The 27,587-nt window shown below is 40.1% G+C and overlaps 1 protein-coding gene across 12 annotated transcripts in view; it reads right to left on the bottom strand.

Moving 5' to 3' along the window:
* Positions 1–27,587, bottom strand: part of PTPRM (protein tyrosine phosphatase receptor type M) — a 401,111-nt gene that overhangs the window by 108,671 nt on the left and 264,853 nt on the right. For 8 of the 12 annotated variants that reach the window (XM_081917995.1, XM_081917993.1, XM_081917991.1 and 5 more), the window contains 2 exons: positions 19,335–19,467; positions 12,499–12,528 (listed from right to left, as the gene is read on the bottom strand). In XM_081917995.1, the coding sequence (XP_081774121.1) occupies positions 12,499–12,528; positions 19,335–19,467 (163 nt within the window). The remainder of the gene's footprint in view (positions 1–12,498; positions 12,529–19,334; positions 19,468–27,587) is intronic. The other 4 variants (XM_081917997.1, XM_081917998.1, XM_081918002.1 and 1 more) reach the window with 1 other exon arrangement.

Raw genomic sequence — 27,587 nt, 5'->3', positions numbered from 1 at the left:
ATAATGAATGTTATTTCTAATGCATTGCATTTAACAATACTGAAGGGTATAGTGTAGGTTGAAGCATCCAGGTGCCAACTCTGTCTCAATGCAACACGTGGATTATACTGATCTGTTGTGTTCTCCATCTACTTAGAAATAACAGGAGGAAAATGAAATATAAAATGGCCAGAATTATCCTGGGGCTGATTACAAATAGTTAGAACTTCAGGGTTTAAAAAACAAAATATAAGATGTTCATAAAATCATTAATTTGTATAGATTTTATTATAACATGTAAAAATATTCTCATAGTTTCAAAACACAGGAATAAAGGCTCACCCATTTAAACTGATAAGTAGTTGGAAGATAAACAAAAAGAAGTACACATAATAAAAGCCTGATCTGTGAAAGCCATTGTTGCACGATAGTGTAACAGTCAGTAGCATAAAATAATTTGAAAGGGTTAGAAAAATTATGGAGGTATATTTCACAGAATCATCGGAAGGGATTGGGGGGGTGTCATCTAGTCCAACCCCCTGCAATACAGGAATCACACCTATAGAATCCCTGACAGGTGGCCATCCAAACTGCTCAAACATATCCAATGCAGGAGAACCCACAACCTTCCAAGGTAGTTCCTTCCACTGTTGAACAGCTCTTACTCTCAGAAAGTTCTTTGTAATGTGTAGTTGGAATCTCCTTTCTTGTAATTTGAATCCATTGGTTCAGGTCCCTACCCTCTAGAGCAAACAACAGGGGATTGTTGCAACATATTGACTTGTATAATAATCTCAAGACACCTTTTTGGCATTTTGAGACAGAGAATACTGACCTACGGAGAAAACTATATGTGACATCTAGCCACACAAAGACCAATCCTGTCTTTTTTTTCTTTTCTTTGCTAAGTAAATGTACATTTGTGGTTCGAGGACCCGACCCCTGCTTGGAGGAATAAAGACACGTGGACACAGTGTATAAGGTTAATGGGCAAGAATGGGCAGAATGGCTGGCGCGGCTGCATCTTGAGCAGCAAACCACACCCCCACCAAGTCGCCCGGTTTGGTGATCAACCGGGGGCGTGGTGCGCCAGCCATGTGAATGGGGCAGGGGGCATAATGCCCCCTGCGTGACGTGGGAATCGTCTCCCGCCCACAACACCTCCCCTCCGGAAGGAGGAGAGAGGCCTTGTTGGATGTAGAAGTCCCACTCCAGGGGCACAATGGGGAAAAGTAACTGGGGAAGGGTGATTTTGATTTTTAACCCCCCCCCCCAAAAAAACACAAACTACCAGAGAGGATTGAGTAGCCTCTACCTTTCCTGTGCCCACACACAATGACTTGCATTGCATTCTGCAAATTCCAAATGTACATTTAGGGTTGTTGCTTTGAAGGTGTTGTGGGAGGCAAGTGAAGTTTGATGCTTGGATCAGCTTTCTGTTATTCAGTAGGACAAATATATATATACTTTGGATAATTTACAAACAAGTCAACATGATCCTGTAAATCCTCTATTGACCATGGTGAGAAGTGATGGGAGTTGTAGTCCAGCAACATCTGGCGTGCCAAAGGTTCTCACATCTGCTCTATAGTTGCCGTTCAGACTGCAACTTCTGTGGAGGCATTTTGTAAAAATAAATAATAATTTATTTATGAATTATTATGAAACTTAAAGTTGGGTCATGTGACTGACAATAGCTATTCTTACAGACCACATGCTCAACTACTGCAATATGTTGTTGTTTGACCTTCAAATGAGACTCTGCTAGAGCAATGTACTTTGTTCTATGCATTTGTATTGCAAACCACTTTTGTGCTTGCAAGGAGCAGAGGGAGCCTTCTGTTGAAGCTTCTTAGGGAAAAATAGGCTTGTTTATGGAGTCCTTAACCCTGAATTATCCTCTATTATATTCTTAGGACCTGATTCACCAAGTCTGTTCCAGCTGCTTTGTGCAGCTATGACAAAACAAAGGTCTCATAAACCAGACTAAGTGGCCAGTAAAGAATTTTTAATAGCTTATTTGTATCCTCAGAATATCCCAAAGCAGTTGGAACATATTGGTAAATTTTTCTCTTAGGATTTCAGCTTGTATTGTCCTCAACCATAACCTTTAAATTGGGCGCTGTGTGTGTGTGTGTGTGTGCGCGCGCGCCAACTTACTGGTATCTTAATATTTATTTGACTTTGGAAATCCTCTGACAGATAACAAAATCTGCACTGTGTTTCTAAGAAACAAGCTTTTGTTAAAGTTAAAAAATACTGTTCTTTTAAAAAGAAAATAAATGCAGGCTACATTTTTAAACAGACCACCTTCTGTGAGAGCGAATACTACTTATGGATACCACTCTGATGGTGGTGGCAGTTGTGGTCTGGCACAATTGATGGAGGGGGGCCAGGAGAAGGCAACCCTGCTTATTCAGGTGGGATTGCCTATCAGTGATTTTAAATACAAATGGCTCACTCAGAGACCCTGAAGAGTGGTAAGAGCCCGTCTAATTGCAGGGCATATAAGTCCTTAATCAAAAGGTTTGGGAGGGGGTGACCCACCCACAAAATTCCAGGATAAATTCTGCGTAACCCACTAAAGGGGTCCAAGGGTAGGGTTCTCTCCGGAAGTCCAGACAGGGGCTGTTGGGCCACAGAACATCTTTGAATGGCATGCTGATGGGATTTCCCCAATAGATCTGCATCAATGGAGGATATCCTCTCACTAGGACCAACCCTGGTGGAAATATCAGTCACCAATGTCTAAGCCAAATCCAATCTACATCTGTAATCAATAAAGTTAAGGCTGATTTTGATCTCAAGCTGGTGTCATGTCTTTCCTTACTGTATTCGTATTCACACACACACACACACACACACACACACACAGTTGGCCATCACCAGCCTGCTGCGCTGTGGCCCACAAAGATGCTACCTTTTGCCTTCTTTAGGAGAAAGGATATAAAAGTGCCCAATTCCTAACAGCATCACAATGTTATTACTACTGCACCATTTACTACTTCAATGGCAGTGTACTGTCCAGGAGGGAGGGATGATTCCAACTGTATCCTTGTGCTTGTTGAAGAACTTTGGATCCATTGGAAGCCACTGCTAATGGGAGAGAAGAGGGCAGGTGATTTTGCCGGCTGCTTCTTCCTATGGTAAGTCCCCTGCATAACCTTATACACTGATCTGGAGGGTCTTCCAAAACCCTGTAACCAACCTTTTGGGACACAGGGGGTTGCAGGGAGGAGGGGGAATTGGCAAATATCACCTTCCTTTCTCTTCCATTGGAACAAAAGGAAATTGGATTCCACCCACTGTCTATTTTGCTGAGTTAGGAACTCTAAATTTCTGTTCAGTCCTTTCACCATTATAGGCATGTTTATGGTATGTACCTAAAAAAACAGCCTGCATTTGATCAAAATATCAGTTTCTATGCTATTTTCTACAGTGTATTGGCATGAACAATTGGTGAGAAGAGTCGTGGGAACAGTGTTAGCTCTTGAAAGCTATACGGTGGTACCTTGGGTTACATACACTTCAGGTTACAGACTCCGCTAACCCAGAAATGTTACCTCCAGTTAAGAACTTCCTTTCCGATAGGTAAAGGTATAAAGGGACCCCTGACCATTAGGTCCAGTCGTGACTGACTCTGGGGTTGCGGCGCTCATCTCGCTTTATTGGCCGAGGGAGCCGGCATACAGCTTCCGGGTCATGTGGCCAGCATTACTAAGCCGCTTCTGGCGAACCAGAGCAGCGCACGGAAACACCATTTACCTTCCCGCTGGAGCGGTACCTATTTATCTACTTGCACTTTGACGTGCTTTCAAACTGCTAGGTTGGTAGGAGCTGGGACTGAGCAACAGGAGCTCACCCCGTTGCGGGGATTCGAACTGCCAACCTTCTGATCAACAAGTCCTAGGCTCTGTGGTTTAATCCACAGCGATATTAAGCATTAAATGTTGAGTGAAGAGAATCTGGTGACTGCATCAATGTAATGAGCTCACCATAAATACGTTTTGTTGTGATAGAAGGAAAACTGTACATTTCCTTTTAATTACCTTGAGTGGGGTAGGGGCTCAGTGGATAGTGTGGGAACACCATTTCATGTTTCAGCATTAGTGAAATTAACAGTGCATGGATCTGGTTGAAAATCTGGATGGAGATGATTTTCCCTCCCCCATATAAATGAGTATTTTAAACAAATTCTTTAAAGTTAAAGGGATATTCTGATTGCTCAAAATGTTGCTAGTGAGTAAAGAACAATTCAAGCCAGCCTGATACCATTTAAAACAACAACAATCAGCAGAACATAACTGCGGTTATTCTAAACAGATTTCCCCCTTCACATTATCACAAAAATGTCATCCAAACAGTGCTGCATTTTAACTAAGTGGACAGAATGTGTTGGACCTTTTAGCCAGTAGTTATGTTTCTTCCTGTGTGTGATATTTACAGCGTGAGTAGGCTATAAATCATTCTCTTGCTACAATCACAACAAATAAATAATTGCTACCACAGACAAGCCAAGAATTTCCTATTCATAAAGTAGTTAGTTTATTTCTAGGCTTTTGTCCAGCAGTTTTTGCCATGATCAGTTATTACTCAACAGATTGAAAGCATCCTAGTCCATGCTGTGCCTCTTATTTAATAGACAGAGTGCTAAGTGAGGCGTTACACTGGGGTGTGAAAATGGCATCTAATTTATTCCATTTTGTTTGTTTTTCTTGCTTTCCTGTTGACAGTTTCTTATTCCCCTGACAAACAGGAGTTTAATATCACTATATCTCAGTCTCTTCCGTAAATGGAAGGAGTCTTTACTCACATGGAAGCATAACTCTAGATTTAATTCAGTGAACCTAACGATGATTGGCAGCTGAATGTCTAAACTGAGGAGTAATATGAAATTCTGTAATGGTCCATTCCCACATGCATATATTCACATTATATTTCAGGCATCAAATGATGAACAGACTGTATAAACCAGTTTGGGTTCACAGGAACATGGCTGCTACAATGAAGTTTTGTAAATACGGTGTTCATTCTCTCTCTCCCCCCCCCCCCAAGTTAATCAAAATGTTAGTTACATCCTGTGTCTATCATCTAGTAAGAAAATATCTCAGCTTTGTTCAATCAGATGCCTTCATATATGCATAAAAAACTGAAGTACTCAGCAGTTTGTTCTTGCATGCAAAAGTACCCATGCAATAATTAATGAAAATGTACATAATTACTTTTTTTTTAACATTTATGAATCAACCCTTAATTTCAATCTGATCCTGGCAAATCATTTATTTTTAGTTTACAAGATGAAAAGCTTAAAAAACAAAACAAAAAACCCCAACACTCAAAGGGAAATAAAGCATGGAAAATTCTTGCAGTTGCCACCTGCACGGTGGTCCCAGAATGGAAAGTGGAGGGGTGCAGGGAGAGACAGAGAGAGACAGAGAGAGACAGAGAGAGAGAGAGAGAGAGAGAGAGAGAGAGAGAGAGAGAGAAGACCGTGCTGCTAAAATTATACAGGCATTTCTAGTTAATTAGATACAACAAGAAGCTGTCAGGCCGTCATGCTGTAAAAATGTTACTTCAACCACCATGACAAGTAACATGCTTTACTTTTATAGTTATATCATGCTGTGCCCTAGAACACAAAACACAGCACCTGCTATGTGTGGATACTGGCTTCTGGGGTCACAGTAGTTGCACTCTTAAAATGGAAAAGTAGAAGCAGACACTGCAGTGAATGATAGTATAAGAAAAACATTCTAACCTTCAAGTATGCTAGAAACATGGCAACTCACAGAAAGTACAAAATACACCAAAGAACATATAAACCTCTTAACAAAGCTATGGATTGAGGAGTTCTATGGCCAAGGTTGTTGTGAAGATAAAATTGGTAACTTTTGTGTATAGAACCCTGAACTCCTTGGAGAAAGGGTAATAATAAATAAATATAAATAGCAAGCTAATTTGATGCTGATAAGCCAATTAGATAACTACTTTTCTTTAATAAGCAAAAATAAGAAGTATTACTTTTAGTCTACATTAATATAATGGCATCATGCATTAATAATCTGAATAGCATTTTAAAGAGGATCTATAGCCTAAAGTGAAATATACAATTAATCAAGATTAGCTAGTTTGGGAGTGCTTGCAGTGGATACTAACCTTTTATTTATTGTTGAGGTTAATTTATTTTCCTAAGGTTCACTAGTTTGATCTCATTTGCTTGATTGCCTGATGGCATGACCCTAACAATAACAAAACCTTCCGTAAATAATGCTTCCACTAATGTAACCAATTACATTAAATGACATTTCCAATTTTATATTAATCCCACAGTAAAATGAATATCCAGTAAAGCTGGATAAGCAACTACTATGTTATTATTATGGCAGATTACTAAAATGTATTTCAATGAGTCACAAACAGTGCGATACTATTCATGTTTATTCATATGCAAGGCTTGCTGTCTTCTGGCGGGGGGCAGATTACTGCCTAGTAAGCATATTTATCACTGCAGCCCACATATTCGAACCTAGAAAATAGGCATACTGTAGTATTTCAGGGTGACCACCACAAAATTGGATACTTAATAGCTTCATTTCCCTTCTACTGGGTTGTTTGCTACCCACTCTTTAAAATATATTGGCTACAGATAATAAGCGAAACAGGTATTTTATTTATTTATTTGATGTATGTTCTTTCAAGGAGCTCAAGGTGGTATATGTACTCCCCTCTTATTTCATCCTCACAACCACTTTGTGAGGTGGGTCAATCTAAGAGATAGTGACTGGCCCAAAGCCTAGAAAAGAGTTTAATGATTGAGTGGCGGTTTGAACCCTGGTGTCCCAAGTTCTGGTCTAACACTCTAACCACTATGATATACCAGCTCTGGTAAATATGAAAATTCTGCCCCTTCAGTTGAAGGAAATCAAAGTTATGGTTCATCGTAACTGAATTTGTTTAATATTTCAGATGAAGAAAATCTATTGCAACCTGGCATGAAGTATATCCAAACAGAAGGACACCTACAAATAAGCAATAAATAACCAGTGAAAAATAGTAAAATACAAATATTTGGGACCCTAAGGACTAAATACCAGATGCCCTTAACTGCATTGTTCTGCCCTTGAGTGGAGGCCTCACTCCCTTCCTCTCCTGACCCTCAACAAAACAAAACCCTGCCTATGTTGACCTTTGATATGGATTGGGACTATGGGATGTAGGTTTTTTTAAACCCATTGCTCCCGTGCTACAACTGCAATCAAAATAGAGCCTACAATTTGCATGGTGAAAATGGTCCCGTTCGTTAAAGTCCTCAATCCTCCAGGCCAGGGGCCTGATCAGACCCTCTGTGGTGGCAATTTGTGGGAGAAGAGAAAGCAATTTTATATCTACCTGTGCAGGATAGGACCTCCTATCCTTAGGGCATGCCTCCAAACTTGGAGCAGACTTTAACATGCACATTGTTATTAAATAAATGAGTTTCTCTGCAGTCTAGGCACCTTATCAGATTTAAAATGGCCTTTCCCTTGAAAGTGTGATTTCAAAATGTGCATCTTGATTTATGTTACGCAGAGGAACAGACAGAGAAGCAGTAGATAAATAGCACCTGACACTGATTTAAACAATTGCTGAATACTTGCATGATAATGTCTACAGGTGCTTTCATTTTTAAAAGACCTGTGGAAGCAGGCCTGGTTCAATACTTGTTCTCTTTTGACTATATTTTAAAGCCCACAATCTAATCTTACATTATATAGATTTTTGCCTTTAGGTCATTGAAAAGTCAATAATAATGATGCTTATAAATTAATTTATCTCTAGCCCAGCATAATAACCCTAATCTGCTATAAATCCAGTTGCCATATTTGCATATCCTGCATTTGCCTTAATTATGCTGCCGCCTAATTAGGAAGCTCAGTCTGGAGAAGAACTCACAAAAACCAATGGTGCAGAAAGCTGAAAAAGAGTTTATTCCACTTCATGGGTTTACAGCTATGGAATCCTATGGCAAAGTGGTTGGAACAGACTCTATTTGTGAGGCAAACAGTGTTAGACAGAAGACACACGGCAATGACCTACCATGCTAATGAAAAGTGATATTGAAATTACTAATTCAGATAAGGGTACACAGATTGCACTTTCTCCAAAGCGCAAAGGCCTGTCACTGAAACAAATGCACAGCCCTGGTTACAATTAATTTGATTCTTGTTCTTTTTAAGGCTCAGCTTGTAGATTTAATTAAAGCTTTCATGCAGTAGGCACATTCAGCAAGTATCTGTGTTTAATGGCTTCTAGTGAAAGAGAGAAACAGAGAAGGCGAAGCTCCAAGTTAACATGCAATAATAAAATAAAAAAGAAATCCATAGGCACGTTACCAGTCTTCCATATACACCTAAATTCAAACACTGTGAAAACATTATTTCAGTAGACTGTTAAGGTGTAACATCAATTGCCAAACACAAGCTGTATAAATGCCTACGAAATACAGGACTCAAAAGGGGAGAGCACGGTGGTTCTTTAAACCCCTGCAAAAGCAATTTCAGAAGCAGATGCAAACATAGGCAAAAGTGTTTGCCCACCGAGCAGAGGTGAAGGGGAGGAATATGCCCCCCCCCCAATGTTGAGGTAATCAGGACATACAGCAGCAAAAAAGGTAAAGGAAACATTCCCCTAACCCCCCAAATCCTGGCACAACCTAATTAACTAATATAAGTTGTGGGCACTTGTCAGCAGCCACATGTTCCCTAAGTCCTATCTAGTCTTGTCTGCTCAGCCTGTCCACTTACACCCCAAGCTTCTGGACTTCCTGGGTTAGACTCATAAGCCAAGGGAAGAGATTCATAGGATAAAACGTGTTAGCAATGTTGCCTGATTTTGGGCAGCAAACTTTAATTTCAATAGACTGACAATCCTCACTATTTCATTATGCAATGTTAATCACTGCCTAGTAGTGATATAATGTGTGGAATTCAACGTAGTGCTAAGTAGGATATGTGCTTGGGGAGTTCTGCTCACACAAGGGGAGTTATCCCCCTTCTCATGTACCCCCTAAACTTGTACTGGGTGTCCCCTCAACTCTCCAGAGCATATTTAGTGGGTGGAGGCCACACGGAACGACTTAGTTGGAGTCAGCCCTATCATTAAAAATCATGCCCTGCCCTCCCTTTTCATCTCCTTCTTAAGTGTTGTCATGCCATAGATACAATGCACATTTTTTCAGAGACGAAATCTTTCTCCAAATAATGAAACAGCAGCTCCACACTGTATAGTTCAGCACTATTACCCGTGGAACAATTTGAGACACCCTCTATATAACACAGATCTGGTCCAGCTACTGGTTTGTTTGTTTTTAAATGGGTCAATGCTGTTACCTTCAAACCCAGGAATATGTATGTATATGTTAGTGAATTTTAAAATAATAAAGTAGTTGAGATTTCATTCCCCCACTCCATGTCTCTCTGACTCCTTAATAACTAACAGTTGTTCATCCCACCTTGACAATATATTATTGCAATCATGATGTTGAGAAACAAAACAGTAAACCAAAGTGAAAAAATGGCCATGTCTACTCCTTAACCTACATTTCCCCTCACTACTCAGTGGCAATCACCCAAGGAAAGTTGGGTATCTTTTGTACACAAGCTACGCCAACCAGATGTTGCTTAATCATGAGATAGCCCTGTCTTCTCTCCTGTGGCATTACGGCAGGAAAGAAATTCTTTGAAGATTTGGAGAGGGGGAAAGAATGGGCAGGCTGAGACAATTTACCTAGTAGAAATACAAAAGAGGGCTGACAGATGGTACCTTGGGGCAGATTATCATTAATCTAGTCATAACACCCACCAATAGGGTCAATGAAGGCATTTCAGCCAGAGCATATTCTGTAGGGTTTAAAAGGTATTCAAAGGATAAGGGTTTCAGAGTTCAAATAAAAATATAATTACACAGGAATGCTAATGCTAGCAGGCTAAATGAACACATTTCACTCCAGAGACAGAAGCATTTTGTTTTAACTTTTCTGAGCTAGCAGGAACTAAAACACAGGAATAAAAAGACATTTGAGTTACTTTTCTCCACCTTTCGCCTTTTTAAAACAAAACAAAACTGTGCACTGATTTGTGTACGTTCACCTCATTCCTCATGGTTCTGCCCTTGGCACTTGGTTCAATATTTCATTAAATCACCCTGAAAACTAACAGCTTAATTTGTTATGAAACTACAGTCCCTAAGCAACATAAATTACCTACCAAGTTGTGGCTTCGCCATGCAGTGTAACTTAGCCTTAAGCAACATTTCTGTACACGAAGAGTGTGCAAACAGTAATGAGGTGGGCACAGTCACAATGATACTTCAGATGTTCAGGAAGCATGGAATAAAATAGAATGACACCCGCCATCGAAGCCTCCACGAGACGTTTTCTGTCTTTTCCCCACATGCTGTCAGTGCCCAAGGTAATCCAATACTTCCTTTCATGTGCCGCATTCAAGGAGCAGTCTGCTAGCTCTTTTTTATAGCCATTTAAAAGCTTAGCAGAATATAAAATCCTTCCCCACAAGCTTTTCTACTGCACCCTTTATTTTTTTCTGGGAATGTGCTATATACAAATAATTTCTTAACATCCCAACTGTTTCTGCGCCACAGGAGTGCAACTATCTTTGTTCTATTATTCAAAGAGATTTGGGCCAAGAGCGTAAAAGCCTGCAATTGAGGCTGATTTTCATTTAATAGAATCGTAGAGTTGGAAGGGATCCCAAGGGTCATCTAGTCCAACCCCCTACATTCCAGAAATCAACTTTACTGGGTCATTTATTTCACATACTGGAATTGTCCCCGGGGTGCCAACAGCATTTTCAGTGGACTGGGCCCTCTGTTGCGTTCACAAAAGAAGACTCAAATTGGCATAAAATCTGCACACACTATTTGTATTTTCATACTTGAAAAGGTTCAACCTGTTTAATTTGTGCTTGCTAGACAGCTGTTAAAGACTTAAGATCCCAGTTCTCCCCAATGCCCACACTAAACCATGCAGAGAACTCAAATGTCATTAGTTATAAACCAGTTATTACCAGGGCTTTTTTTCCCACCTGGTACTCCCTGGAACTCAGTTACAACACCTCTCAAGTGGGCACCATTGCCATTCTAACAAAGGAGGTGTTCATGGTGAGTTCTGGCACCTCTCTTTCTAGAAAAATAACACTGGTTATTACTATAGGTCTTTCATCAATTAATCTTTTAGTATGTGAACTGCCCTGAGCTATAATAATAATAATAATAATAATAATAATAATAATAATAATAATAATAATAAACTCTTAGGCTGGGAATGCTTCATCCAGGCATGGTATTTCAGATAAGATGGGGGGCAAAAGGTGTACAACCACACAGATGTTCACGCTTTGATAAATTCAAGATTTTAAAAATGTTTTAAAAGGAAGTTGTGTATTTTAAGGTAAATTGTTGCAGTTATTTATTAATACCTCATGCCTCCTCTCACCCCTCCATGCTTGATTCATACATTTCACTCTTGCTGTACAGGAGCAGGAGTAGGAAACCTTGTGCAGGGCTATGCCATTGTGAGAATGTCAGGAGAGCTCTGCTAAAGGTCCATCGAGATCAGCACTCCATTTCCAAAAGTGGTTTGTCAGATTTCACTGGTATTCTTCTATATGCTCCATAAAGGCAACAACCCTCCTCCCAAGGAGGTTTATCTACAAATTAACTACCATAAATGCTTACTATACAGTTATGGCTCATGCACTGTGTACTCGCCTCTAGATTTTCTTCAGAAAGAAATGACCAGGCAGGTCATCCCGACAGACAATGCCATACAAACACTCCTGCTCTATTTAAAATTTGGTCCTCTTTAAAAGTAACAGCGAACAAGTAAACATAACCTTGTGAACACGCCCTTTTGATTTCAAATAGAAAATACCCTCTTACCTACTATGTACGTCTCATTCTCTGGGATCAACACAGCACAACTATGTGTTACAGAATATGCAATATTTAAGAAGCATTTTATTTATGAATGGGATTAAAATGTATACAGCAATGGATGTATGGTAAATGGCTGCACATGTACATACACCACTAGATTTTCAACAAGGACAAAAAATTAAAAACAACAACTCTATGCCCACTTACTTGGGAATAAGCCCTTTGAACTCAGTTGGGCTTATTTCCAAGTAAACTTGCATAAGATCTTGATCCAAGTATTTTATTTAAAGGTACCCTAAACTTGGTTTTGTTTTTTGAAATCCTAATAATGGTACTTGTATTTTCCTAATATTTTTGATGAGGAAAAAAAATTACAACACTTTTAACACACAGTACGTGGCAAAGGAAACCTAAAGGAAACATGGATTTGAATACAATGACATGAAGATGTTTGGTTTCAAGCGAGGCAGAAAAGTGTTTCAGGTTTCACAAAGGAAGTTTGAATCATTAGTATTCACTATTCATGCACAGAGGAACAACATGGCAGAAAGCATGTCTCTGATGATGCACAAGTAAGTTACTTACAGGTAATAAGTGTAGGAGTGATAGCTTCTTCTGCCATGATGGTGGAAGGATTTAGGCAGTGGAGGAAAAGATGAAATGGAAGGAAAGAAAAGCCAAATATTAATGTATGAAAAAATCAAGATGAGACTAGAACTGGAGAAACAAATGAAAAGGTAGCAAGAATGCATCTCAGAAATATCATGCAGCACATTTGGAACAGACAGGTGACATATCCAATCTTTACAAAAGCTTCAGCAATTCCTCACTGAGATTTTTTTAAAACACACTTTACCACACATCTAATAGCCATGACTAACAAGGAAATGTCTCCTACACATATATAATACATAACACAGACACACACATGTTAATTCATTAACCATGCTTTCGTTTCACATCATAATACTTCCTTTAGGAAGGACAGCATGCCGCCTCAAAAACATCACTAAGGAAATTAGAAACAGTAAAATTTCAAAAGTTTTTTGTTTTGCCAGCGTACTGTGGGTTATTTGATACTGAGTACCCTTCTTAAATTTCCTTTCTTTGTAAGTCAACTATGCTGCAACACTATGCACAGCTCCACTTGCTCAGATATGCCAATAAACCTTAGGAGCATGGCACCGTGCGCTGGCTGTTTACCCCCACAATCTAGTTGGGAATGCAATATAAAAATATAAGTTTTGCATACAAATGTATGTTTAATGAAAAACAAACAAAGTCTTTCAACTCCCCCCCCCAAATGTTTTTCCAAAACATTCTTGCCTTATATGAATATGCTTACTTTACAATTACAGTTTTATTCTTGCTTTAGGAAAATCAAATTAGTCCCATACAATGACTAAAAAACAGAGCTTGGCTGCCTGGCCAAGTGTCCATGGGTGCGACCTCTCTGAAACTGTTGCCCTTATTGGTAGGGTTACTAATAATGGTGACAACAGCTCCGTGGCCTCTGGCAATAACGACAAGCTGCCCACCATTTTAGTTGCTTACAGTGCTATGGCAAAGGTTGGCTCCAAGGCACTGTGGGAACAAATACTGACAAAAGGCTTGCAACCCTTCACTACTGCTCTAGGCAAGGCTGAGAGGCGAGCAGGCCAAGACCTAAGAGCATTCACGGAGCCCTGGAGTTTTCCAAGGATGTTGGACCCGCTAAAAACCCAGTGCAGCTCTGTCTGAAGTAGGGGTAACCTACATGGTAGCCTCCAGGTGGTGTTGGATTATACCTACCATCATATATTATTATTGGCTGTGCTGGCTGAGGCTGATGGGAACTGAAGTCCAATAATATCTGTGCAGGATAGGGTTGGCTATCCTTGGCCTAGAGCAGCCTTTCTCAACCTTGCGTTCCTAGATGTTGTTAGAGACTCCCATCACCCCTGACCACTGACTATGAGAGTAAAGGGGAAGCGAAGTACGGTACATATATACACAAATTGGTGCTTCTGCACCCGTTAATTTGCCACAGTTCTGTCCTCCCCATCCCCCAAACAAAGTGAAGAGATTCTTTACATTTTGGACTAAACAGCCTATCCAACTAATGTCTATATTCTGAGCCAAGAAAACATAGTCATATGCTATAAAGCAGTACTACCGTCTCTATATTTCTGCTCTACTGATGACCTCTTTTATACAGTAGTGCAAAAAAAGGAGAAACAGCATTTTATAAAGCAGCAAAATAATTAGGAAAACTTGCTAAATTAAGGGTCAAATAGCGGCAAGGTACAAAAATACAAATAAGTACTGTAAGTATGGTAATTTCTGCAGCATAGTTTTTGTTTGCTTGTTTGTTATGGTAAAAACAAAAACAAAAGAGCCCTACATCCCTTTCCATAAATAGGTCTTACAAAGGACTACAGCTAATGTTAACTTGCCTCTAGCTACATGCTGCAGGCATCCCTTTGAAAATGAGGCTTTCATCAAGTTTTCTCTCTCATCTTCTTTGCCTGTAGAAATGTTTGCTAGTTTTCTATTCTTATTTTTCTGATGCTAACCGTATTGTTTAAAGAAGTGAAGTGCTTAATATTTAATCACATGTGGTATATTTGCTCAATGTACACCTGTTCTAATTCTGTTTAAAAGGAGAATGCAATGTGCTGTTTTGGTAGGAAAGCTGCTGTTATAGGTGCTCTTGCAGCAAAACCCAGCAAAACTTGAACAAGGAGTAAGTCCTATGGAAATAATTCTGCCTACCTACAAGGATAGAACAAGAGGGTATGGTTGTTCTGGTGAATAAATATTGTAACATTTCCTCATTTTGAGTCCCATGACAAAACAATCCCTATTTTTTAACATACGTTGTAATGACAGCATTATAACATAATTGGTATAAATGCAACCGTGCTTCTAAATTTTGTACAGCAATTTCAGAAACAACAATAAATATAATTAATCAGTGCAATATTGTCTGGATGCAAAATTCTGCTAAGAATTTATTGAGATAAATGACTGCATATTTAAAAAAAAAATAGTTGAAATCAGGTGCTTTAATTTTAACAAATGGATCCCATCACTCTTTGATGTTACAGAAGGAAAATGAAGAGGAAACGGCTCCAGATATTTTTATACAGTAGTTACACTGATGTTACATTCCAGGGATGGGGCATAAAGCCAAAATCACATATAGACAAAACACATTGGGTGCAATGGCAGATGGCATAGCTTGGGGAGCGGGGCTGGGGGACCGTGGCCCGGTGTTTTTGTTTTGAGGGGGCACAACCAGGCGCCCCTACAACAGGAATCCCTCACTGGAGACTGACTCCTGAGTGCGAGGGAGCTACAGAGACAACACGGCAGCCGGGCGCCACCAGCCACAGCTCCACTCCTGGGTCAAGCCTGACCCAGGAGTGGAGAGAGGCTGCAGCACCTGAAGCACTCGATCGCGACAGGCCCTGCCCCCCTCAGGGGTGCGTCCCAGTTGCCATTAGCTTATGCTCTGCCAGTGGGTGAGACTGCCGAAATCTTTTTCTCTGCACGCTTGTCCCTTTTCTGCCTCCTTTTATTTATTTATTATTATTTTGTCCAGCACGTAAAGCTAAATGCGCACAAGTTAACCATGCATAAGCTGTGGGTCTACTGTACTGAATCTTTATAATAAAATCATGAGGTTTTGTATCTGTTTTATATCTGATAATCCTTTACAATTACTGCTGAACAATTCTACAGTATAACAGACTGAAAAATACTGTTTTGCATGTGGTTAATGAAAGATTCACAACAGCAAGGCTGACAAAAATACCAAATTAGAGTGGTACCTCTAGTTACGGACAGGATCCGTTCCGGAGGTCCGGCCGTATCCTGAAAAATCCGTAACTGGAGGCGCCCTTCTGCGCATGCGTGCTACGCACAGATCGCTTCTGCACATGTGCATGGCGAAACCCAGAAGTATACACTTCTGAGTTTGCCACATTCACAACCCGAAGATTACATATCCAGAGGGTTACGTAACCCGAAGTACCACTGTACTTAGCGAAGATGCTGGTATCATATAGGTGTTGCCCCTTATTTGTATTTAATCTAGTCATATTTAGGTCACAATTCACATTGCTCTTTTGGGGCCTAGGATATTCTGTACTCCCAAGAAGAATTCTGAACTATCACAAACTGGTTTTGAAACGTCCAACTTTCAAAACCTTATTGCGTTGCAGCATGAGATTTTTTTTTTAAAAAAAGAAATAAATGAGCCAAAATCTCTACTTGGCACGCTCAGTTACACTGCTTAACTATTTTAAGCGCATGCTCTAGAAAGCAAAATGGCAAGGAAAGAGTTGTACTTTTGTGGTTCTCATTTGAAATTTTGAAAAAAAAAATAATTTTTTTAAATGTCCAATGTTGTAAATGATCTGCTAAGCATGGCTTCTTTACAGAAGAACTAATAAAAACAAAGCAGTTCATGGTGGCCTGCTCCAGATCTTCTAATAAGAAGTATACAGTGGTACCTAGGGTTACAAACACCTTGGGTTACGAACACTTCTGGTTACAGACTCCGCTAACCTGGAAGTGGTACCTTGGGTTAAGAACAGAAATCGCGCATCAGTGGTGCGGTGGCAGCAGGAGGCCCAATTAGCTAAAGTGGTACCTCAGGTTAAGAATGGACCTCTGGAACAAATTAAGTTCATAACCAGAGGTACCACTGTACACGATTAAATATACAAAAGATGTTATTCCAGTGCTTCAAATTTGAAAGAAAATTATATCTTGTTTTAAGCTTCATATTCAAAAGTTCCAGCCTAATGAGCACAGCAACTCTTCATGGTAGGCCTTGCCTCTATGAGGCAATTATGGAGGTTGGAGGTCCCCACCTTCCTACAGTGCCTAAATCTATTCCTCCCCTGGTTCCTTCCTAAGCAATCTGAGACTACATCACTATACCCTCTGCTCCTCCCTGTTCAAGCCTCCTCAGATCCTGAGAGACCAGGGGGGAGGGGAGCTTGACACAGCAGGAGGGGGAAACCCCCTAGTTTCTTCAACAGCCTGACTCATCTCTGCCTCTTGACCTCCCTTTGTCTCCTGCTTCTGTTTCTGGACTTCTTTCTGCTACAGACTCTCCCTGCTCACTAAACACTGTTACCTCTTCAACATCCAGCACCTTCTTCTCCCTCTTACCACTCATTATCATCCCACCAGCAATCCCTGAGCTCTGAGTCTTCATCCCCCGGGGAATCCCCAGCTGGTACCTCTCACCATTCGTTGGTGTCCAGTCAGTCAGTGATAGCTAATAGTGCATAAAAAGGCCCCATGTGCTGCCTGTGGAAAATGAAGAATCTTAACCACAACTTTTCTTTAGAATAATAAAATTTGGCCCAGTTCAATCCATAATGCTAGTTCATCGTTGATACATTTATTTCTTTATATAGATTTTAAGGCTACAACATGCCAAAAATAAGTTCTACATATTTTTATGAATGCAGTACTGTATATTTCTTTCCAACACTAAACGAGGGAGGGTTGCCTGGTGCCTTCATTACATATCTTTAGGTGCTGGGTGGAAATGTTGTCTATCACCAGACCTTTGGTTGATTAACATTCTATGGCCTCTTAAATGTGTTTGTGGGAGGGAGGTTATTGGTTTGTTTTTGTTTTATTATGTATTTTGTGTTCTCATTTTGTATTTTTATGTTGCGAACCACCCTGTAATCTTCAGACAGATAATAATAATAATAATAATAATAATAATAATAATAATAACTCAGATTTTGGATCTGCTTTTCACAGAGGTTCTTTTGCTCTTCTAGCTGCTTTCTTCACAAGTTTCCTGTTACCTTATGACGCTGAATTCCATCTGGTTCACAGTCATGACATAGGAACTATTTTAATATGCAGGTGACTTAAATGTACTTGTGTTTTTCAAACCTAGCTCTATTGACAGATCGTTTCATACCTGGAACTCTGTAAGGTCTTTCGCAAGTGTATCTGAGTTCATTTAAGGAACTTGAGGCCTGGAGAAATTGCAGTGGTGTGCACTGCACACAAGAAGCCTACAACTGCAAAGGATCAAGTATTCTAAGTACAAACATTCAGATATTTTCCATACTAATCATATTCTATCAACTCAGAGCTTCATTGACAAATGAACCTAAGCATATTCGAAGTAAAGCATGAATAATATTGGCCCAATCTTCTACTGTAGTTTGCGATATGCCCTTACTAGTCCCATGGCAAAAACCATTCCCTCGCTTCCACTCCCAAATGTATTACCTTGATGTCAGGTAGATTTTCCAGGACATTATAATTTTTGAGTACAATCAAAACTTCCACAAGCTTGTAATGTTTGCTCAGAACAGGGCCATCTGCCTTTCACTCACTTAAATGCAGCGGCTGAACCTGCCCTAGGTTAACTTCAGCATTATAACAATATACAGTGGTACCTCGGGTTACATACGCTTCAGGTTACATATGCTTCAGGTTGCAGACTCCGCTAACCCAGAAATAGTACCTTGGGTGAAGAACTTTGCTTCAGGATGAGAACAGAAATTGTGCTCCGGCGGTGCAGCAGCAGCAGGAGGCTCCATTAGCTAAAGTGGTGCTTCAGGTTAAGAACAGTTTCAGGTTAAGAATGGACCTCCGGAACGAATTAAGTACTTAACCCGAGGTACCACTGTAATCATTTCACTTGTTTTCACTGAGGAAAATATGCACAGCAAATACTTCAAACAGCACTCTTCAAAATTCCACTCTTACACTTCTGTCCAGCTTGGATCCAGAAGTGTCATTTTGATAATGGACGGAGTTGTCTTTTGGTGCAGGGCTATTTTTTCACTAAAACACTGTGTGAGAAAAGCCAAACTAACTCCAAAAAATATTCTTCGGCTTGTGTAACTGTTTACACAGCACCTTGCAAAAGCAGAAGCATGACAACTACCATTATGGTCTGGCACAAAACCTTCCGCACTTTTCCAATTTACCTTCTTTTCACAGTTCTTTGGATACAATGCTATATATTGGTTCCAAACAGTGTTTGTTAGACATATGTATATATGTGTGTGGCATTTTTGAGTTATACAATGACTCAGTCATCTCTAATTTTTGCCTTAGCTCTTAGATTGAGTGGGGCTACACATAAACATTATCCTTATGCCATTTGGGCTGATTGTACAGTATACAGTGCAAGAATCCCCAACTGCAGGGTGTTTTAATAAAAAGGCACTAACATTAATTTACTAAGAATGCTGCTGCAGGAGGAAAGAGTCAGATATCACAATTCATTCAACACTAGCAAGGCTTTAGGGAGAATAAGCAGCATATCTTTTCAAACTGTCCATAAAAGTAGCCAGAAACTTTGCATCTGTTTTACTGAGAACTGCTGCAGGAGATGCTTCAACACAAATATGCAGACACAGAGAGATTTATTAACTACTCACCTTTTCTTCATAACCAACACAACCCCAAGAAATATAATAACGAACAGCAAGATTCCTGCAATTACTCCAGCAATTTTAACGGTGTGGTCTGTTTGATTCTCTGGTTCAGGGTCTGGTTTCCTAGTCGCTGCACCTACAAAAACACATTTGTAAAAGAGAGGAGAAAATAATTAAGACATTGCATGGTTTTTTTCTAATATCTGACATCATCATAATCGTCATCAAAGCTGGCAGACACCAAATCATTGATTTCTTATAATATATTCATATGCGCTGACACAAATCCAATTGTTCATAACCCTAAACCAAATTCTGATGCTATACCCACACTGTACCCTGTTCTCACATACCAATTTTCTATATTTTTATTATCTGTGCTACCCTCCCTGTTGGCCTTGCTATTTAAAAACTTGCTAACAAACACAATAACTATCCTAATCCCCTATCCAAATTTGATTTGCTGAAACATTTTCTGCAATTATTTTTCATAAATGAAGCAGTAATTCTTTAACATATTAGCTTAAACACCTGGAAATGTGAGATAAGCTCATTTACCATGCATTTTACCAGCAACTGTTTTGTTTTTACACAATAGACTTTTTTTTGCCTTTGGAAATCTAAATCTAGGTCACATCTGGTAGGCAAAAGACTCCTTCTAAGCAATTTATTCACAAAATGGAAGCAGCTGATGATCACACCACTGGCACCCACATTTAATATCTGTTTAAATGAGATAACCAGTGCCTTACAGCAGCCACGGTCTTCAGCTTTTATAGCCGCTTCTTTACAAAAAAAAAGAGTAATGTTTGTTCTGTTTACTGTATAATGTGACGGAACATCAGAATCCATGTCTCATGAAACATCCATTTTCTACGGTAAATAATTTTAGCATGAAAACTGTTAAGGATGCATTATTCAATTCACCATGCTGACCCCCTTAAAGGACTTCTGACTTTTTAATCAAAATATGACAGTATTCATCATTCGAAGCACCATGTCACCTTCACAAGGTAGACAGACAATCCTGGAAACAAGTCTGATTTATAATCTCCCTCATTAAAGTTCCTTTGGATTGACATGGGTATGGGCGGGGAACAAGTGAAATGTAATTAAACTTTTAACGTTTGGGGACCAGCACACTCCTGTTTTCATCAAGGTCTTTGAAAGCTCTGATTAAGTTCTAACTTTTTTTTTTATTTGCCTAGAAACCATGGTAATGAATAATCAACTCAGGGAGGGTTTTTCATGGCTCAGTATCAAATGATGCCAAATTTTCAAGGGTACTCAAATTCTCACTCAGACAAACAAGGGTCAGATTTCCAAAACCCCTACTGTCAAAGTTTATAGCTGAATTTTTACAAAGTGGTTGCCACAAACAAAACTTTCTATATCTATTTTGGTGGCTATTAACGAGCCGGTCACTACTTGATCATCCCTCTAGACACAGTATATATGATCTCTCTACATTGGTGCAAATCCCTGCATTATATATCATCCCCAAAGATGACCCATAATATCCAAACTAGAGAAAGCACTTCTTTGGTCTCTCACTAGCACTAACTAGGAGTAAGTGTCACTAATGGGTGACATTTGTCATACCATTTATGCTTTGCCTGATATGACACACCTCACAATTCTTCCTAACCTTGCTAGCCATGTCAATGCTTGAGAAGTGCAAGGAAGGTGCTGATATAGCAAGTTGTTGTTTTTTTAAATATATGTTGAGCATGAAGAAGTGATGATCTGCAGGTTAGATTTTATTACTGGACCCAAGTGACTTAACTTTGTGATTCATATACACAAAATGTTTTCAAATTGCTACTTTCAACACATAGAAGCACTTTTTGCCTTCATGTTTAAAATTACTGTGGAAGGGACACATCCCTCCTATTTTATATCACAAAAGCCAACTGTACTTTCCCCAGTTAGCTATAGCCATACTTTGGGACTTTGCTGTGGCCCAACAGAAAACATCACAACAGGAGAGGGAATGTGTGGCCAAAATCAGCAAGACAGGGCAAGTGGGGTGGTTCTTCCCCTTATAATAACATCTATGTTACAAACCATTTAAAGATGGAGGAAGGGGTCAACCTGGCATGTAAAACGAATACCTGGGAGGGTGAACTGGGAGGAGTTGATCTAGCCCAACTTTGCCCACCTGCAATTGTTTTCCCACAGCAACCTACATAACTTTCCATGTTTCGGCAGCTGCATCTTTCTATCTTCCTTCATATTAATTTTATTCCATCTAACATCTAGTGAGGAAGTATCCACAATGGATTGTATCCAACTCCCATGCCCTCCCAAAATCTGCTCTGGAGAACTGGAGAACTCCCAGGACAGATTTAGGGGGCAGGTGTGAGAAAGGAGAGAAGGGAATCAAAAATCCTTGCACTGGTGGGCTGGTACAAGCCTATCACTCGCAAGCATCATCTCCCATATTGTAGAGTTTGGCTGGCTTTCTGGATTACCAGGGAGTTAGGGGCCATGAAACAAGCAAAGAGACAACTAAAACATAGATATTGCAAGTGTTGAAGTGGATACCTCTGAACCCAAGCAAAAGCACATTAATACCACACTGAAGGCAGTAGCACATGTTTACTCCTCCAGCATCACTACATCAAATTACTCTCAACAGACCTTTTCTGCATGTTTATTTATTTGTTTTACACATTTATAAACTGATTTACAGGCTAGGGCCATCAAAGTGATGCACAAAAAGATAAAATGAGATTTATTTTTTTAAATACAAACTCTTAAAAACCCCCACAACTCACTATTTCTACAGATGTACAATTAATATTCCATACAATGGCTGGATCACACTTGAGGGAATGCCTGTTTAAACTAAAAATTTCTTCAGTGGATGTTAAAACAACATCCTACATGGGGACTCTGCTGTGCTAATTTGCCAGGCATTTTGGAATAAAGTCACTTCTATTCACCCTGACCTTGATGCCAGTTTTGGTACAGTTTCTCAATAGCAGGAGTGAGGGATCTTTTTCAACCCGAAGGCCACATTCAATTCTGTACAACTTTCCAGGGGCCACCACAAGCCAGTGGCAGGCGGAGCAAGATATAAAACTGAACAGAGCAATGAGTGCCAATTCTGGTTTTTGCAGGCATCAAAAACAGTAAAACAAAGAGACCTTTTTGATATTGATAGACAGGCAGCTCCAAAGAACAGGCAATGCCATACTAAAATATCGATTCCTCACAAGTGCAGAATGAACAGCATATGGCACTTATAAAAGGGCCTTTTCTACAGACTGAAGTAATTGAGTGGGCATAGAGGGGGTGTCCGTATAGAGTAAGGTGATCCTTCAAAACAGTGGCCCTAAGTGGATAATAGCAACGTATTGAATAGAATGTGGGCTGGTGACAAATTGGCAGCCATTGTTGATCTTTTGGAAGTGTATAATACACTGACAAGGTTTCACTCCCGTCAGTGATCATGCTGCATCATTCTGCACTAGCTGCAGTTTCCAGACCAAGTACAAGAGAATCCCTAACTAGGGAGCAATAATAGTATTGAAGTTGCCAGTACCTAGACTACTGTGGCCAAGCTATCCCTGTCCAGGAACACTGGCAGCTATAATACCAGCCAAAGCTGACAGAAGGCACTCCTTCTATCAGGCCATCTAGGCCTCCAATGACAAAGTTGAATTCAGAAGGCCATCAGCATTGTGGGGATATGCACATCCCCCATGTTCCTTGATATTTATGCCTCTGTAAGGACAGGTCGGCAAGCACCTACAATTTAAGTCCCACCAATGAAGCTAATCCTGGTAAAATAATTAGCAATCAACGGTGGCTTCAAGCCTACCTGATCTCATGAGCTGCTGCACCTACAATATAATCAGCTGTACCTACAAAGCAGTTCATAGGATCATGCAGTTTTGTTTACAATCTAGTAATCAGTAAACCCACTGAAACAAATACAACTTCAGTGTATATAGCTATGGGCTGAACTGTAGCGCAAATGATAACTTGTCTGAGCTAGGAAAAATTACTTCATATTACTTCTTTTGAAAGTAAATAACTAAGGCTCCAATCCTAACCCCACTTATCTGGGAATAAGCTACATTAAATTTAAGGGGATTGCAGTTTAGTTCATTAGATTTAATTATACATTTTTCATTGTAACCTTCACATAAGTGTGAAAAAACATGTATAAAAGTAAAATCAGGTCTGTTGTGTAGAGACATAAAAGCTGCTAATTCCCCCCGCCTCCATGGTGCCACTTAGTTCAATAATCCTTTCCTTTATCAGAACATGCTGGTTTCACTTCAATTTCTCGTTTAAGTCTGACCAGAAGCTGGGGCAATTTCTTCACTGTTGTTGGCTTTATATGCATTTGCTCAATGCGTCATTTGGATGCTTTTTAAACAGATGTTCTTCTGATCAAATAATATAATGGCAAAGTTTTAAAACACCCAAGAAAAAAGTCACAGCAGAGCTGAGTTACCAATGGAATCAACTTTTCCTGTTACGAACTGGCCCAAGATGGTTTTTCTTTTCTCCATTTCTTTTTTTAGCGCTAACTCTTGACCTTTGTAATATAGAAACTGGTAAATATCCATCTGTTCCTCCTGAGAGCAAAGTAAATGATCGCGGGCTCAAAAAACTCATACTCTTAAGAGGCCGGCAATCAAATTATTATGCAGGCAGCAGGATCCAAGTAATATCACTTTTCAGCACCCACCCTTAACTCATACTGCAGATAAGGTCAGGGAAATGAAATGTTATACCCCCTATTTGACAGCTGCATTGTGATTAGGAACATGGAATCATGCAAAATAGGACAGGACTAAAATTGTCAAATAGTGGTGCGCTTCTGCCTTTGATTATCTAATTCAAGGAATTTGCCACAATGCGAGAGGATGGAAAAAGAGACAGGGAAGACACTCAGTTCCGCCTTAAAGACTTGGCATGATTCCATTTCTCAGCAGAGTCTGATCCTCTGCCCTTGCAGCTGAGGTGTGTTTGATGCAGAAACTGGGTCAAATGCTGAAGAGTTCAATCAAGGCATCAGTTCAAGGGGCTAATCTGTATTCACAGTCAGCGGGTGCTGAGAGGTCCTAAATCCTAAAGAGGTTGCATTCATTAATAGCAACAGGCAGGGGAGTATTTCACAACTTGGAACACAAGGAAAGAGTGGGAGCTTTCAAGGTTACTCAGCAGAGAGAACAGAATGGACCCTACAGAGGGCATGTTGGCAACTCAAGGCTTGTGGGCCACATGAGCCCACAGCCGCTCTCAGTGTAGCCAACAAAACCGTGTCCACTTTCCCCCACTGTCCAGCTAATCAGCCATCAGATGGGCATTGGGGGAAATGCAAGCTTTTCCTGCAAGTGTGACCAGCATGTTTAGCTGCTTCAGGATTTCTGATAAGTGCAGGTTTAACCTGCCCTCCTACGCACCAGATATAACAAATATTGCAATCTCTGTGCTAACAGCAGTGCAGGAATAACAATTTTAGCTTTCAGGAGTAAGAATGTTAGAGAATTGTAAAAGAAAAGGAAAAAGAAAAAAAGTGACAATGGAAGTAGAAAATGTCAGTGTTCACTTCTTCATCCCATGTCTGGAATGAAAATCAACCCAGCAAATACAACCAGTATTTGCTGTTGTTCCTTTCAGTTCGCAAAGATACGTTAGTCAATACTTCTCCCCCATTTGTGCTGAGTTTCCCTTGCACTGAAATGAAGTGGGATAATGTAAAAACAGTGTAATTAATTACATAAATTGCCTAAGTAATCATGTAAGTTATGTAATTTTGCCATTGCGCACAATGAGATGAAGAACATTTTTGGTGGAAGACAAACTGCAGTGGAAGAGAAATAGTGATGCATACAACAAACATAGGGCAGAATGGAAAGCAAAGACTTTTCACGTCCCTAATTAGGAGTGCAGCAAAGCATGCGGCAAAGTGATCCTCATGCAGCTGGGAAGTGGGAATAGGTCGCAGTATGTGTCTGGGGTAGAGAGAGGGAGAAGTTTGTGTCTGCGTTTGAGAATGAAAGAAACTTGAAGACTGTGTGTCTATGCACATACCTACGAGTGGGTGTACATCTGTGGGTGTGAGAAAAAGGATGTGTGATTGTGTGAGGGGGGAGTATTCTATCCCTGCCCCGCCCCATCAGCATGCACACACCACCCACTCACTAGTACATCTAGTTTCTAAACCTGCTACAGAGATTGTGAGAGCCAAATGCATCTGAGTTCACCTCAAGCCCTTGAAAGGGCAAGATGCAAGAGCACCCACTGAACTGGATCAGCACGCATTACTCACAGCCAGATGGCCCAGGAGAGCAGTAGCCAGAATGAGCCCTATGCCAACACCACCCTAAAATCTTGGAGAGAAAAAACCCCTGGCAAAAACAGCGTAGTATTATGGAAGCTGCTGCAAACTGTAAATCAGATTAAGGATTCCGACAGCTCTGATTTTTTAGTTTGGTTGATCTGGATGCCAACAAAATAAATTTACAGAAGCATAAAGATGATGAAATAGCACATCTGCATATCCACCAAAAAGTAACTACCATTCATTCTTGATCTGCTTAACATAATGCTTTGTGCTGGTTTTATTATTCCTTTTTTAAAAAAAATGGATATGGCTTGAATTTCAGTCATTGTTGCTTTAAAAGTGTTTTGGCTTTCCACCTATGTGGTCACAATTACGTTTAGTGATGCCACCAAATCTAGTTGGTTCAGAGTATGAACTTGGCTAGGTCATAATTCCATTATCAAACAATAACATGTCTCCTGAGTGTTCTTCTCTTGTTCATATTGAAATATGAAGAAGTATACCTCTAGAAAATACAGGATGGGCGCATAGACACCACCTTATACCGTAAACCAACTGACCGACAAACATATCTACATGCCTCTAGCTACCATCCCAAACATACCAAACAGTCCATTGTATATAGCCAGGCACTACGTTACAGCCGCATCTGTTCCAATTCTACAGACAGAGACTCTCACCTAAGAGATCTACAGCAAACCTTTTTAGAACTAAAATACCCAGCAGATGAAGTTAGACAACAGATCAACAGAGCCAGACTGATACCCAGAGAGAACTTGCTGCAAGACAGACCCAAAAAAGAAAATAACAGAACACCTCTAGTCATCACATACAGCTCACAAGTTAAAACAGTACAACGCATCATCAGAGATCTACAACCTCTCCTGGACAATGACAGTTCTCTTTCTCAAGCTCTGGGAGGAAGACCTTTCATTGCCTACAGACAGCCACCCAATCTCAAACAACTCCTAACCCACAATAATACTACAACCAGACCTAACACGGACACTGGCACCAGAGCCTGCAATAAACCCAGATGCCAACTTTGCTGCCACATACACCCAGACAACACCATTACTGGCCCCAACAACATCACACATACCATCTCAGGACTATTTAATTGCTCATCGTCTAACATTGTATATGCCATCAAATGCCAACAGTGTCCTTCAGCTCTCTATATTGGACAAACAGGCCAGACCTTACGCCAAAGAATAAACGGACATAAATCGGACATCAGGAATCACAAAACAGAGAAACCAGTAGGAGAACACTTCAATCTCCCAGGACATTCTATACAAGATCTCAAAGTAGCTGTTTTACTACAAAGGAATTTCAGAAATAGACTGGAAAGAGAAGCTGCTGAATTGCAACTTATCACCAAACTTAAAACCATGGAGAAACCTGGCCTGAACAAAGACATTGGATTCTTATCTCATTATACATGACAAAGCCACTTTTCACCTTCTCACCCCTTGCTTTTTCCTGTAAGACCTATTGCAGTCGTTAAGAGTCGTCAACAGGCTCATCACAGCTATCTGCCAATCACCCATTCCCACCACCCTTCTGAGTAATACCCCTCCCCACCTTCTCACTATATAGAAGGGTCTGGAAACTTCTGTTTCAGTGTATCTGAAGAAGTGTGCATGCACACGAAAGCTCATACCAAGAACTAACTTAGTTGGTCTTTAAAGTGCTACTGGAAGGAATTTTTTTTGTTTTGACTCTAGAAAATGTAGTTTTCCCAAGATGCCTGGGTACTTATTTTATTTATGTCTTTGTTGTATTTTTATCCCACCCTTTCTCCAAGGAGTTCAGAGTTGTGTACTTTCCTCCTATTTTATCCTCAGATCAATCTGTGAGGTGGATTAGACTGAGAGCAAGCAACCCAGTGAATTGGCTGAATTGGGATTTCAACTCTATTCTCCCTGGTCCTAAGCCTGATA

The sequence above is a fragment of the Podarcis melisellensis genome, assembly GCF_964234715.1.
Source record: "Podarcis melisellensis genome assembly, chromosome: 7".
Taxonomy (NCBI): domain Eukaryota; kingdom Metazoa; phylum Chordata; class Lepidosauria; order Squamata; family Lacertidae; genus Podarcis; species Podarcis melisellensis.
The sequence above is the reverse complement of the archived record's forward strand: the minus strand, read 5'-3'. Positions and strand labels throughout refer to the sequence as shown.